Source organism: Erythrolamprus reginae, chromosome 10 (genome assembly GCF_031021105.1).
Source record: "Erythrolamprus reginae isolate rEryReg1 chromosome 10, rEryReg1.hap1, whole genome shotgun sequence".
Classification (NCBI taxonomy): Eukaryota; Metazoa; Chordata; class Lepidosauria; order Squamata; family Dipsadidae; genus Erythrolamprus; species Erythrolamprus reginae.
In genome coordinates, this window is record NC_091959.1 from 13612992 (window position 1) to 13628649 (window position 15658).

Genomic DNA, 15658 nt, shown 5'->3' on the forward strand with positions numbered 1-15658 from the left:
GTCTTTGGTACTCTCTGTTCTCTTGTAAATGTTTCATTATCCAACTAGGTAACATCATCAATGCTAGAAGGTAGTGGGGTGTGCAGAGAATTTTTTAGATAAATTTAGATTGTTTTAATTACTGGATTTCTTATATGTTTTTGCATTGTTCCTATTGTAAGCCGCCCTTGAGTCTGCAGAGAAGGGCGGCATAGGAATCTAAGTAATAAAATAAATAACAATAACAACAAAACAACAACAACAACAATAATAATAATAATAATAATAATTTATTAGATTTGTATCCCGCCCCTCTCCGAAAACTCGAGGCGGCTCACAACAGTAATAAACAATGTACAAATTTATTTATTTATTTATTTACTTACTTACTTACTTACTTACTTACTTACTTACTTACTTACTTACTTACTTACTTACTTACTTACTTACTTACTTACTGTTCTGTCTGGGTTCCCCCAGACCTCAACACCAACTGGAAAAAACAGCCAGACACTCTGGTAAAAGCCAAAAGTATTTTATAACTGGAAAAAATAAGCACAGAGGAAAACCTGTTCTTTCCAACAGACAGGATATAATATGGTACAGCAGGGTCCTGATGTCCAGACAATACAGCAAGCTTCTTGCTGGCACACACCCCAAGGTTTCAATAGTCAAAGGCACAAACCAGGATTCCAAGACGCCAAAGTTCACAGCCAGGTCCCACGACTCTCAAAGATAAAACTCCACAAGCCAGGAAGGGTGGGTCTGCCTTTTAGCCTTTCCCAAGAGCACCACACCCAAACCCAGCTGCAGCCACTCTAATGCCTAAAGTATCTAGCCAATTGACTCCGTCTCTGATTAGCTCTTCGTTGTCGCATATCAATTATGGCTTGTGCACTTTCCTCCAAGGAATCCAGGCTGCTTGCTGGGGAGAGCTCCCCCTGGTGGGACTCTGGCTGTCCTCCCTCTTCTTCAGCCTGGGATTCCTCCTCCTCGTCTGTCTGCACCTCCTGTTCCTCAGCCTCTCCCTCTGAGCTGGAAACCGACAGAAGGTCAGCCGTTCCCGGAGGGGCCTCAGACGGAACCACAACACTTACTTACTTACTTACTTATTGGATTTGTATGCCGCCCCTCTCCGGAGACTCGGGGTGGCTAACAGCGACAATAAAACAGTGTACAATAGTAATTTGGTATTACAAATGATTAAAAATCTATTAATATAAAAACCAAACATACATACATACATACCATGCATAGAATTGAATATGCAAATCCAATATTTAAAAAAACAATTTTTAAACCCTTATAATAAAATAACCACACAACCCAATCAAACCATACACAAACCAAAATAGTTAGGGGAGGTGTCAATTTCCCCATGCCTGGCGGCAAAGGTGAGTTTTCAACAACGTACGAAGTCCTGTTGGGTCCCTGCAACAGGATCTGTTCTCCCTTAACCACCTCTTTCCTTCCATCCTAGAATCTCACTGGCTGCAACTGCCTCACCTTGGCCCCAGCCGGGGATGCCACCGTCCTTCCTGGGAAGTGCCCCAGCCCAGGATGCCAAGAAGCCTTCCTGACATTCCTGTGTGTGATGTGCGTCTGCAGCATGATTGGAGCCATGGCCCAAACTCCCTCCGTCATCATCCTCATCAGGTGAGACCTTTGGCGGGCTGCGCAAGAGGCTAGTCCTAAGGAAGCATTCGAGGGAGAAGAGCAGAGAAGGCCTGCCGTCTTTGGCGCTACCAGTACGGCCTCTGAAGCTGTCGCGGTAGCGCGCATGTCCAGCAGGCAAGCGCTTCCCGTTGGCGTGAAATAATAATAATAATAATAATAATAATAATAATAATAATAATAATAATTTATTAGATTTGTATGCCGCCCTTCTCCGAAGACTCGGGGCGGCTCACAACAACGATAAAAACAATATTATACTGGCACAAATCTAATATTAAAAAAACTAAAAACCCTATCATAATTAAAAACCAAACAGCACATACACACCAAACATAAATTATAATAAGCCTGGGGGAAAGGTGTCTCAAATCCCCCATGCCTGGCGGTATAGGTGGGTCTTAAGTAGTTTACGGAAGACAAGGAGGGTGGGAGCAGTTCTAATCTCCGGGGGGGAGTTGATTCCATAGGGCCGGGGCCACCACAGAGAAGGCTCTTCCCCTGGGGCCCGGGACCCGGAGAAGGCCAACTCTGTGGGACCTTATTGGCCGCTGGGATTCGTGCGGTAGCAGGCGGTTCCGGAGGTATTCTGGTCCAATGCCATGTAGGGCTTTAAAGGTCATGACCAACACTTTGAATTGTGACCGGAAACTGATCGGCAGCCAATACAGGCCACGGAGTGTTGTAGATACGTGGGCGAATCTGGGAAGCCCCACGATGGCTCTCGCGGCTGCATTCTGCACGATCTGGAGTTTCCGAACACTTTTCAAAGGTAGCCCCATGTAGAGAGCGTTGCAGTAATCGAACCTCGAGGTGATAAGGGGATGAGTGACTGTGAGCAATGACTCCCTGTCCAAAAATGTCACTTTTGCATATGTGCAGCCGGGAAAATCCCATGTGAGATTTTGAAGATTTTCGCCAATGTTTTTGTTTCCTCGCATACACAAAAGCAAAAAAAAAAAAAAATTGGTGAAAATCTCCCAAATCTTCGCTTGCGTCAGCATCTTTGCGTGAGATTTCTGTGTGTCGTTCTGTGTCTGTGCACACTCAGTTATGGGTTGTTTGAGAGAATTTATTTTTATTTTTTTCAAAGACAAACAAAGGAGAAACAACATTCAACATTTAAGGAGCTACCATTGCTCCGCTTATCATAGAAGTCTAACTGATACAAAAAAGAAAGAAGCCTAACTATGATCAGATCGATACAAAAATATAACATACATACTCTATATTCTTATTAAATTTAACTCTATATTCTCTATGTTAATTAATTTTCTTATCTATCAAATATTAAATGTTTTAATCTAAAATAGAATATAAGTAAGAATGTACTTATATAAATAAGTAAGAATTTACAATTATTTGAACTTATTAATTTGATGGTTAACCGTATGCATATATGAATAGTTTAGAAATAATATAAACATAGGGTAGTTTTGCAATATGATAAATTTAGAAGGGATATATTTTATATTGTTTGAGAGAATTTAAAGGGTCGAACAAGAGGCTTAAACTCTCAGATCACCAAATCACTCTTTTTCTGCAAGACTTTGATATTTCTTTCCCCAATGGGGGAGCCAATCAAGAGGGCCTACACCAGTGAGGGCGAACCTATGGCAGGTGGTACATGGAGCCATATATGAGGGCATGCAAGACATTGCCCTATGTCAGCTCCAGCACACGCTGATTTTGACCAGTCACACTGTTGGTGTGCCTTATTTTGTGGGTGTTGCTTGATGGTCATGTGACAGGGTAGGAGTGGCTTGCCAGCCATGTGACCAGGTGGGAGGAGCTTGAATGATCATCATCGTTCAAGTGAACTGTTATTGCCGCATGATGCCTTTTCATCTCAGCTGTGGGCCGAGTGAGGGCTTCTCGAGGGGAAAAAGACTGCAGCCCAGACTGCTTCGGTACGGCGCAGCTCTCCTGGCCTTGGGAGGTGGCCGCGTGAGGCTAGAGAGGAGCCGGGCAGGAGAGAGGGAAGCTCGTCCGAGACCAGGAAGGAGGAAAGAGGAAAAAAGCAAGGAGCACAGACGCAGCAGTAGCAGCTTTCTGTCTGTCTGTCTGTCTGTCTGTCTATCTATCTATCTATCTATCTATCTATCTATCTATCTATCTATCTATCTATCTGTCTGTCTTTGAACGGGTCCAAAGACAGGCTACAAGAATGGTGGAAGGTCTTAAGCATAAAACGTATCGGGAAAGACTTAATGAACTCAATCTGTATAGTCTGGAGGACAGAAGGAAAAGGGGGGACATGATCGAAACATTTAAATGTGTTAAAGGGTTAAATAAGGTTCAGGAGAGAAGTGTTTTTAATAGGAAAGTGAACACAAGAACAAGGGGACACAATCTGAAGTTAGTTGGAGGAAAGATCAAAAGCAACATGAGAAAATATTGTTTTACTGAAAGAGTAGTAGATCCTTGGAACAAACTTCCAGCAGACGTGGTTGGTAAATCCACAGTAACTGAATTTAAACATGTCTGGGATAAACATATATCCATCCTAAGATAAAATACAGAAAATAGTATAAGGGCAGACTAGAAGTCTTTTTTGCCATCAGTCTTCTATGTTTCTATGTTTCTATGTTTCTATGTTTCTATCTATCTATCTATCTATCTATCTATCTATCTATCTATCTATCTATCTATCTCTATCCCTTCTTAATGATATTTGTTGAATATCTCTTCCATACAGAACTGTGAGCCCGGAGCTCAAATCCTATGCTTTAGGAGTTCTCTTCCTTCTCCTCCGATTGTTAGGTGAGTGAAATTTATGCTTCCTTTTTCTTCCCTCTGCTTCTCCAGAGAAGCAGGGATTCATAATGAGAAAAGGACATCTTATTCCAGCCAAGATATGATTGATGGAGAGGTTTGATTGTATGACTATAGTGGGTTATTGAGTTTTAAATGTATTTTAATTGCTGCATTTTAATTATTTGATTGTTTTGTTATATGCCGCCCAATCCCTGAGTCCCATGGGACTGGACGGCATATAAATTTAAATAATCAATAAACAAACAAGCAAACAACAAATAGAATGATGCACTGCCAGAGATCTTTGATGCAGCTGATGTTTCTCTTATGTTTGTAGGGAGTCTACGAGGGTTGCCCAGAAAGTAATGCACCACAATTTTTTTCTTCAACAATTATTTATTGAACACAATGAAACTTACACACAAGAAAGAATGATGTTTCTTCTACACTCCCTATTTTTCCACGTAATCTCCGTTCCATTCCATGGCCTTCCTCCAGCAAGACACAAGGGCGTGTATACCCTGTTGGTACCACTCCTTGTTCTGGTCACGAAGCCATTTCTGCACTGTGCGATTCACCTCTAATGGCCTCCCCCTCTGTACCCAGCGGCTAACCGTATTTCTGTCGACTGCAGATTCTCCATAAACGTTTGTGAATGTTCCCAACAGTTTCTTTCTCCGCAGTGAGAAAATCAATGACGACATGCTGCTTGTAACATACATCACTTACAGACGCCATTTCGAAATACGGCTGTAGCTACGCTATCTGTCTGAAGAAATGCAAAATTTACACAGGCACTCCTGACAATTCAAATAATGTACAGTGTTCCCTCAATTTTCGCGGGAGATGCGTTCCGAGACCGCCCGCGAAAATCAAATTTCCGCGAAGTAGAGATGCGGAAGTAAATACACTATTTTTGGCTATGAACAGCCTTCCCTTAACACTTTAAACCCCTAAATTACAATTTCCCATTCCCTTAGCAACCATTTAGATTATTACTCACCATGTATATTTATCAAAGTTTATTAAAAAAATATTTATTAAAGGTGGACAAAAGTTTGGCGATGACATATGACGTCATCTGGCGGGAAAAACCGTGGTATAGGGAAAAAACTGCAAAGTATTTTTTAATTAATATTTTTTAATTAATTAATATTTTTGAAAAACCGTGGTATAGACTTTTTGCGAAGTTCGAACCGGCGAAAATCGAGGGAACACTGTATGTTCTGTCGGGCTCTCTGGTAGACTCCTCCCAAAAATTCACAGGTACAAATTTCAGACACACACATGTTTGAAAATTAAAAACAATGTTCTTTATAATGAAAATTCACTTAACCTAAGCCCTCTTTTGGTATAGCAAAGAGCACTCGTCTCCAAGCAAACTGGTAATTTGTACAAGTCCCTTATCAGTTCTGAGATACTTAGCTTGCAGCTGTGAGGCAATTCACAGTCCTTCTTCTTTCACATAGTGAAACACACTTTGCTCTGGTTTAGTTTCAAAGCGGGGAAAAAGCAGCACACAAAAGGTCAAAGTCAGTAAAGCAGTCACGAAACACAATGATCAGATAATCCTCCACAATGGCCAAACCCACAGGCTGCTATTTATAGCAGTCTCACTAATTACCACAGCCCCACCCAACCACAGGTGGCCTCATTTTCTTTCATAATAATCTCTCAGTTGTTGTTGCCTATGCATCGGTCTCGGCATGCGTGGCTGTATCATTAACCCTTGTTCTGAATCCAAGGAGGAGGTAGATAATTGATCTCCTTCTGAGCTGTCTGCCACACTCTCCTCATCCCTGTCACTCATGTCTTCTTGGTCAGAGGAGCCTTCATCATCAGATTCCACTGGGGGCAAAACAGGCCTGCAGCATGTGGATGTCTCCCCCACATCCACAGTCCTTGGGGCAGGAGCTGGGCCAGAGCTAACCACAACACTGTATACCTAAAGTTTCGCATTGGTACCATTACTGTAGGCTGAGAAAAAAATGTGGTGCATTGCTTTCTGGGCGACCCTCGTAGATCAGTGTTGGCAGAGCCATCTCTCCAGGCACTCCAGCCATCACCCGTTGCTGCTTCAGGTTCTCGCATTCTGGCATTCCCCACGTAAATGCTCCCATTTCGGCACCCAGTGCCAAAGAGGTTCGCTAACACAAGTCTAGATGTTTCAGAAAATATTGCCGATACTGTATTAAAAAATATCTCCTTCTTCCTTCCCAGGCTTTATCCCACCTCCCCTGATCTTTGGAGCAGGAATTGATTCCACCTGCCTTTTCTGGAGCACCTTCTGTGGCGAACAAGGAGCATGCGCCCTATATGACAATGTCGTCTATAGGCACCTGTATGTGAGCATCGCTATTACCCTGAAGTCACTCGCGTTCCTCCTTTACACCACAACTTGGCAGTGCCTGCGGAAAAACTATAAGAAATACATCAAGAACCACGAAGGCGGGCTCAGCACCACTGAGTTCTTTGCCTCCACTTTGACCCTGGACAACCTAGGACGAGATCCCCTTGGCCAGAATCCTTCTCACAGGACAAAATTTATCTACAACCTTGAAGACCACGAGTGGTGTGAAAACATGGAGTCTGTTTTATAGTGATTAGAAAGGCCGATGGCTAAACCCAAAGGTCCTTTCAGAAGGAACAGATTTTATGAAAAACCATGTAATATATCCATGACGGAGATGTTTTGGGAAGTCTACGCAAAAACCAAGTCCCACAGCTCTTTTCAATATCTATCGTTACGTTCCAGGAGCTTCTCCCAATGAAGAAGAGGACAATTCGGCATCCTTTGCTCCAAAGCAGATGAACCAAGACGAGGGGGAGGAAGCGTAAAGACCATTCTGGAGTGGACCATCGGTGTATCCAATGCCTTGGCTGGAGACACAACAGACGGGCAATGCTGCCAGTGTTTGGGGACCTGGTCTTTCATTGGAGAAAAGAGCAGAAGCAAGCCACAGCTGTTTCCAAACATAAGTGCTACGTGAAACTGAAGGACCGCTGGAATAACCTTTGCAATACGAGCTTAAAAGACAACCACATCGGTGCTTTCCACGCTCTCCGTCTCTTGCTCTCATATCACAGGAAGCCCTGCCAGGATGGCTTCCCCCTTCATGGTCCCCAGCTGCAAGTCCCTAAGACCAACCTCAAAAGCTGTTGAAATGGGCAAACCGACAGACGTGTCCGGTACAAGCCACGATGACACCGAGTTGAACGACACCGTGCCTGAAAGAGAGCTACATCCCGAATTGGAGTTAGATGCTGAACGGAGAGTTAGATAGGCTGCATCATTTGTGCAAATGTCGCTGCTCGGATGCCGTTGTGACTTGTACCCAACACTAGTTGAGGCAACCACAACATTACAGTTCTTAAGACACACCAGCATTGCTTTTCTTAAAACTGTTTGGGAGACGGGTGGGTGGGTCCAGTTCCATTTTGGTATGGGAATCCGGGCATTGTGGGTGGGTGTTTGTGTGTATGTGTGCCGTTGGAAGGAACAGAGGATGGAGTGACTCTCGCCAAAGAGTCCGTAACTTTTTCGACTTTTAGCAGGGTTGCAGTCGTGCGTAGGCCGCCGTGGCCTACGTTTGCCATTGGACATGGGCAGAGGAGGTCTGGTTGAGCCATCACTGCCTTTGAAACATCTGTACATTTTTCTAGTTTTGTGTCGGCCCTGGAAAAAATAACGTTTTCAGTACGGTTTCCATTCGAATCAGGATATTTGCTACCACAGCGAGAAAGAGAAATTAACCCACTTTAGGCCCTGAGCTGCTCAGCTACTCGGCCTTTTCCCCAGTTTTAAAAAAAACAGTTGCAAAACTTTAGGCTCCCTCTGATGGAACCTTAATTTTTTTTTTGACCTTGGGGAGGGGGACAAATACGCTGATAAATATATGTGCCTTCTTTTTTTTTTTTGAAAAGTCGTTTGCTTTATAAAAGTCCGACAGAGAGAAAGTAGCCCACCTTAATTACAGGAAAGAGATATAGGATGTGCTTTTTAGCACCGGAGCAAAATCTCATGAGAGATCCCTTTTGTTAACAGAATAACAGAGTGGGGAGGTCTTCTAGTCCAACCCTCTGCTGAGACAGAAGACCCTATTTGTGAGTGGCAAAGCAGAAATTCTGGGCAGTTTGGAACAAAAGCTTTGCTTTTCGCATGCCACTCACTATAAAGTCCGTCTCTAAAAACCTTTATATAGCACTTTCCTTTGGCTAAAGCGAGAGAGAATTTGCTGAGATGGTTGACTGTCCCTTGCTGTCATAATCACTCAGAATGCCCTTGGAGGAGGAGGAAGACCCCCCCCCTCCAGAACAGAGAAGGCATTCTGGGAAAAATAACAACAGCCAGCTGGCTCCTTTGAGAAGGGGTGCTCTTCTTAACCATTGTCACAAAGGGCGCATGCTTTGTGACAAACTTTTTATACGTCCTATTTATTGAGGCATGCCTCCCAGATGGGCTGAGCATCTCCAAAAATAAAAAGCAAAAAACCCCAAACCACATTGCATGCAAAGGATCAGCGGTGTTTTCTATAGAGAATTCTTTTTCGACCGCATAATCTGTATTTAACTATGAGCATCCAGGGTAGATCACAATTCTGGGCTAAGAATTTTCCCCATCTTCTCAACCGTCCAAGGAAAACAAGAAAGCCCCAGTGGCCTCTTGAAAAAGCACCTTTGGGACCAGATTTCTGACTATTTTCTACTTCTTCCCACTTTGATTGACAGCCAAGGCATGTTCAACATAGAAAGGAGGATTCAGAGATTTATAGTTTATTATATAGTATATTTCTAATATATTCTGCTGGGAGAAGCATGTATCTCGAAGGACCCAAATTAGCTTTGTGCCTTTCTCTCTCTACCTCTCTCTCTCCCTCCCTCTCTCTCTCTCTCTCCCTCCCCCTCTTTCTCTCCCTCTCTCTCTCCCTCCCTCTCTCTCTCTCCCACCCTCTTTCTCTCCCTCTCTCTCTCCCTCCCTCTCTCTCCCTCCCTCTTTCTCTCCCTCTCTCCCTCCCTCCCTCTGTCTTTCTCTCTCTCCCTCCCTCCCTCTCTCTCCCTCCCTCTTTCTCTCCCTCCCTCCCTCCCTCTCTCTATCTCCCTCTCTCTCTATCTCCTTCCTTCCCCTTCCTTCCTTCCTTTCTTCCTTCCTTCCCTGTTGCTCTTGATTTAATATTTTCTCTTCTTGGGTGTTGAAATTAATTTATTTGGTTCAATAAATTAATGATTGAACAAAATAAATTTATAAATAAATTCCATAAATAAGCGGGGGGGGGGCAGAGGCGCTGAAAAAGAAACACCACAAAGCGAGAGAAGAATTTACAGATGTTTGACCTTTATAAAATTGATTTTCGGATGCTGAGTTAGGATTGTGAGAATTTGCGGAGCGGCATGGCGTTAAGCTAAATATATTTCGGTTTCAGCTGTGATCTTTGAATTTAAGTATCCGCAGTGACTGGGTCCAGACAAAGTTCTTCAACCTTGCTCTGTCTTGGCTAATGTTGACAGATGAGGATGAAGAATTCCAGATGCTCCATCTGTGGTTTGTTTACCATTATAACCAAACCAGAATCCTTGGCTGGTTTCTCAGTCCCAGCTTAGGGAAAAAAAACCATGATGCAGTCTGCTTGCCGTTAACAAACCCAAACCCAACGTCCAGTCACATTTTCATGGTTTCATGGAGCTACGTAGGAAACCAATTCTGATTTCACCATGGTGCTGAAAACAGTGAGCTGAATCCCCAGTAACTAAGCGTAGGGGTCTCAAGAATAGCTCTGTCCTTCCAAAGAGGTTTCTAGATGTTATTTCTTACATTATTTCACACAACCCATCCTCCTTTCTTTCTGCTGTTCCCATAAACAGGGTTTCCATAAAGAAGAAGTTACCGTTCTAAGAGAAGATGTCCAAACGCATTTCTGTTTGGGTCCCTGGGGCAGTGTTTCCCAACCTTGGCTACTTGAAGATATTTGGACTTCAACTCCCAGAATTCCCCAGCCAGCAAATGGGGAATTCTGGGAGTTGAAGTCCAAATATTTATTTATTTATTAGATTTGTACGCCGCCTCTCTCCGTAGACTCGGGGCGGCTAACAACAATAATAAGACAATATAAACAAATCTAATATTTAAGTTTAAGTTAAATTTAAAAACCCTAATTTGAGAAACCAACCATACATACAGACATACCGAGCATAAATTTTATAAGCCTAGGGGGAAGGGAATATCTCAATTCCCCCATGCCTGACGACAGAGGTGGGTTTTAAGGAGCTTACGAAAGGCAAGGAGGGTGGGGGCAACTCTGATCTCTGGGGGGAGTTGGTTCCAGAGGGTCGGGGCTGCCACAGAGAAGGCTCTTCCCCTGATCCTGCCAGATGGCATTGTTTAGTCGACCAGACCCGGAGAAGTCCAACTCTGTGTGACCTAACTGGTTGCTGGGATTCGTGTGGCAGAAGGCCGGAGATATTCTGGTCCGATGCCATGAAGGGCTTTATAGGTCAAGTTGCCAAGGTTGGGGAACACTGCCCTAGGGAGCCAAAATTTAAATTCTGTAAGGCATGAAAAGCATATGTGTCCAAAGCCCAGCTCTTTTTAAAAAAAATATTTCTGAATACATTTTAAAAATAAAAATTTAAAATTAGAGACGTGAAGAAGAACCGTTTGATCGGTATTGGATGAGGCACCAAAGTTTTTTTTGCTGACATGATCGGACACAAACCTTTATGCAGCTCCCGGAATTAGGTAGAGTTCTGTCTTATACTACGGGATATACTTACGTGTAGAATGGTATCCCATGTTACAGGATAGAACATGTGAACTAAGCCAAAGAATTGCAGCTTGCCAAACATTCCAAGTTTCCATCCACTGCTGGCAAGTGGAGGTTTTTGAAATATTTTAGAGGTAGCAAGTTGAGTGTTTTTTTTCCCTTGGAACGAAGGAAACTGTTTTCATTCCGTAGTGCTTCCTTGTAGACATCTCATGACCCAACTAGGTATCATCATCTGTACTAGAAGAGAATGGGGTTTGCAGGGAAGGAGGAGGAGGAAGACTGTGGACTTCTGGTGCTCTCAGAGCTTGGTTGCTTTCTTGCATTATCCAACTAGGTGCTATTATCACCAGTGCTAGGAGAGAATGAGGTTTGCTCTCTGTTTATATATTAGTAGCTTGTTGGGAGCATTCTTGGTGGATTTGTTGTTGTTGTTTTTTAAAATCAAATTTCCATTCCTTTTTCATGAAAGAATTGAACACTGAAGGTCTTAGAGGTTTTCCACTGTTAAACTAAGGGGGATGACAATACATTCTATGGACCTAGACATAAAGACAAGATTTTGAATCTTCTCTGATGGGTTCGTGCAGATCCCTTTCAGATCTCTCAAGTTATGCAGAGGAAGGTAAACCCCTAACAAAAAGCTTCGCTGGCATTTTACACCAATAACACTTTGAACCATACACAGTAGTTCTCAACCTGGGGAATGGGACCCCTTTGGGGCTCGAACAGCCCTTTCACGGGTTTCGCCTAAGTCCATGGGAAAAGACAAATTCCCCACGGTGTTAGGAACTATTCTGGCACCTTGGAACATATTTTTACAATCCGACCAATCAGGCATTTGCAGTGGGGGTTTCTCCCTGACCTTCCTGCCAATCAGCTTCAAGCTCTCTTGGGAGAATTGGCGCTAGAATTATGGTTGGGGGTCAGCACAACATTAGACATTAGAAAGGTTGAGAACCACTGTATTAGAGAGAGGGCTCAATGCTTATTATTAGGCTGCATTTTAGGTTCCAGTTCTTTTCGATGTATTGGCTCATTCCAGTTAATCCTGATTAAATCTATATTCAGACAAGCAAGCATGGGGTTGGGGTAGGGAACCCAAAGCATGTGAACAATATGATTTCACGTGTTGTCCCAAAAGACTCTTTTTCAAAAGGCGAATTGACTTCGTTTTTCCTTGAAAACGTTTCGCTTCTCATCCCAAGAACTGTGACATACCTTCAAGAAAAATTAAAAGTCCCGTTGCCTTTTGAAAGACCACCTTTGGGACTAACCACAGCCTGGATGACTGAGAACCTCCATAGATCTCACGTGTCTATAAGGCGCTAACAACGACCAGTGCAGGGATGAGTGGCATTTTTGAAAAAGGAGCCATCTCAGCTGTCATTTTCACAGCATGTTGTGTGGACGCAGGAGAGAAAGGAACTACAAAAGCTTCCTACTGCATTTTTTGTTCAAACGAATCCAGCAATTGGCTTAACGCTTGACTTAACACTAAACCACAGCTGCGGTGGTTAGAGTGCAGTACTGCAGGCTACTTCTGCTGACTGCCGGCTACCTGCAAATTTGGCAGTTCAAATCTCACCAGGCTCAAGGCTGACTCAGCCTTTGACCCTTCTGAGGTCAGTAAAACGAGGAACCAGATTGTTGGGGGCAAGACGGGGGCCCTCTGTGTCTTTCAAGAAACCGGTCTTTGGTATTGAAAAGATTGGGAACCGCTGGTTTAAAGATATCCTGCCATCCTGCTACCTAGACAAAAGATCTCCAACTTTGGCAACTTTTAAGAGTTATGGACTTCAATTCCCAAAATTCTAAAATCTGAAAACCGCTGACTCTGTAAACCGCTTAGAGAGGGCCGTTAAGAGCACTGTAAAGCAGCATATAAGTGCTGTTGCTATTGCTATTCTTCAAAAATATATTTTTCTTGTTGGCATTCCCATCTCTTTGTGTGCTTGAGAATAGAGGGGGGGGGTCCTGGGAAGGTGGGAAACGTTAAACTGATCGAGATGGCAACACGGTGGCAGGCCTGCCCTTTTCTGCAGGCACACAAAATGAGGATGGGTCCTCCCACACTCACGGTTGCCATATTGGTGGCTCTTCCCTGTGGATACAACTATAGACTTAGGAAACACCTGTAGATCTTGATGTTTGTGGTACCAAAGATGGGGAGAGGCATCTATCTCACACCAGGGAATAGAGGAAGAATTTGGTTGCTTCCTTTCAAACTGGGCTGGTGCACAGCCAGAATGGTGCAGTGGTTAGAGTGCAGCACTGCAGGCTACTTCAGCTAACTGCGGTTCAGCAGTTCAAATCTCACCAGGCTCAAGGTTGACCTAGCCTTCCATTCTTCCCAGGTGGGTCAAATGAGGACCCAGATTGTTGGGGGCAAGAGGCTGATTCTGTAAACCACTTAAAGAGGGCTGTAAAGGCGCTATGAAGTGGTATATGTCTAAATGCCATTGCTAATGCTATTGCTAAACCTTCTTCTCAAGTTGCAGTTGCGTTGTTTTGCTTTTTTTACATATTTGTCACATTTCCCTCATTTTTTTTCCTTGCAATTATCCCTTTCCTGCTCAACAGTTGGAAGGAGAGGTTTAAGCCATGAGTCTCGCCCTCTGCTTATTATAAGAATTGAGGGTGTCCACAGTGCGTAGTCAAAGAGTTAAGATATTTGTATCACCCTATTTTTACAGGCACCCTCGTGAATCCGTTTCACGTGCCTCCCAAATTGCAATCCTAATGAATGAAGGCCCACTGCTTCTGGAGCTCAAGACTTCTCCAAGAAGTGCTGTCGCTGGTAGAAATATAGAGCATCGACTAACAGGTTTGGAAGGGACCTTGGAGGTCTTCGGGTTCAACCCCCTGCTCAAGCAGGAGACCCCACATAATTCCAGACAAATAGCCGTCCAGTTTCTTCTTAAAATCCTCCAGTGATGGAGCAACCACAAATCCTGGAGATGAGCCGTTCCATTGATTAGTTGTTCTCATTGTGAGAACATTTCTCCTTAATTCTAGGTTGCAGCTTTCTCTAATGATTTTCCACCTTCACATCTTGCCTTGGAGGTGGCGTTGACTTAACCTTCCCTATCAGTTCGCAAAACTCTGTTTCTGAGTGGTCTAACACATGGCAACTCCAAATCTCAACTAGAAAATGCTCTGTCCTACACATTGGGAAAAAGAATCTGATCTCCAAATATGAACTGAATAATCAAATTATCACAGATAATCCCCACTTGGTTAAAGACCTCGGTATACTAATAACAAAAGATTTAAGTGCCAAAGCCCACTGCAGCAATATAGCCAAGAAGGCTTCAAGAGTTGTAAACCTAATCCTACGTAGCTTCTGCTCTGGCAATCTCACACTACTTACTAGAACTTACAAAACTTTTGCCAGACCCATCCTCGAATACAGCTCATCTGTTTGGAACCCATATCGCATCTCAGACATTAACACCCTTGAAAATGTCCAAAGATAATTCACCAGAAGAGCCCTTCACGCCTCCACTCGAAATAGAATACCCTACGAGACTAGACTTTCAATCCTGGGCCTAGAAAGCTTAGAACTAAGACGCCTTAAACATGATCTAAGTATTGCCCACAAGATCATATGCTGCAACATCCTGCTTGTCAGCAACTACTTCAGCTTCAACCACAACAACACAAGAGCACACAATAGATTTAAACTTCATATTAACCGCTCCAAACTTGACTGTAAAAAATATGACTTCAGTAACCGAGTTGTCGAAGCGTGGAACTCATTATTTTCCTTCTCATTTCTCTAACCCTTGTATTCTACGTTAGACTAGACGTACCTAGTTCTCTCAATCCTTCATTGTGTGGTTTAGCTTCTGGAGCCCTTATCAACTTGGTTGTTCTTCTCTGCAATCTTGCCTGGAATCCAAACCCATCTGTTGGCCATTTCAATCATTGTTTTGTTTTGAGTTCCTGCAACTTGAAAAGGGGAGAGGAGGTTTCGAATCATCTGGATGTGAATCGCATTGAATCTCTTGTCTATTTTTTTGAATCCTTGGGAATTCAAGGTCAAAAGAAATAGGATTTCAAAAGAAATCCCCCTCCTTTTAAAAGAGCATTTTAACTGTCATCTCTAAGAGCTTCGGGTCCAGCAAATGTTGCTTGGTGGGAACCCTTGGTGGAAACATTCTTCAGCATCTGTTCTATTTATATCACAGTCCAATGTCATTCAGGATAGCAGGGTGAATTTGGAAGGCTTTTGTCTTTGTTCTTTTGAGTTTACACGGGCCTGTAGGAGACATGGATGGTTAAGCCACTGTTTAAGATGACTTTGAGCTGGCAAACTGCCTGGAAAAACCTCCAGGGGATTCAATGGCTTTTAGCTTTTTCTTTCTTTTTTTCCAAAGCGGTCCAAAATTTGCAGCTATGCAGGAACGTTCATTATAAATGGAAAGGTGTGGTCACAACAGAGCAATGTCACCGAGCAATAAAAAAAATAGCTTTTCACAAAACCG

At 43.3% G+C, this 15658-nt stretch overlaps 1 protein-coding gene across 1 annotated transcript in view; it reads left to right on the plus strand.

The window, feature by feature from the left end:
• Nucleotides 1-7929, plus strand: part of SLCO3A1 (solute carrier organic anion transporter family member 3A1) — a 143739-nt gene extending 135810 nt beyond the window's left edge. Inside the window, exons 8-10 of the mRNA XM_070763511.1 lie at nucleotides 1460-1635; nucleotides 4352-4416; nucleotides 6631-7929. Of these exons, the coding sequence (XP_070619612.1) occupies nucleotides 1460-1635; nucleotides 4352-4416; nucleotides 6631-7010 (621 nt within the window). The 3' untranslated portion in view covers nucleotides 7011-7929. The remainder of the gene's footprint in view (nucleotides 1-1459; nucleotides 1636-4351; nucleotides 4417-6630) is intronic.
• The last annotated feature ends 7729 nt before the right edge of the window (nucleotides 7930-15658 follow it).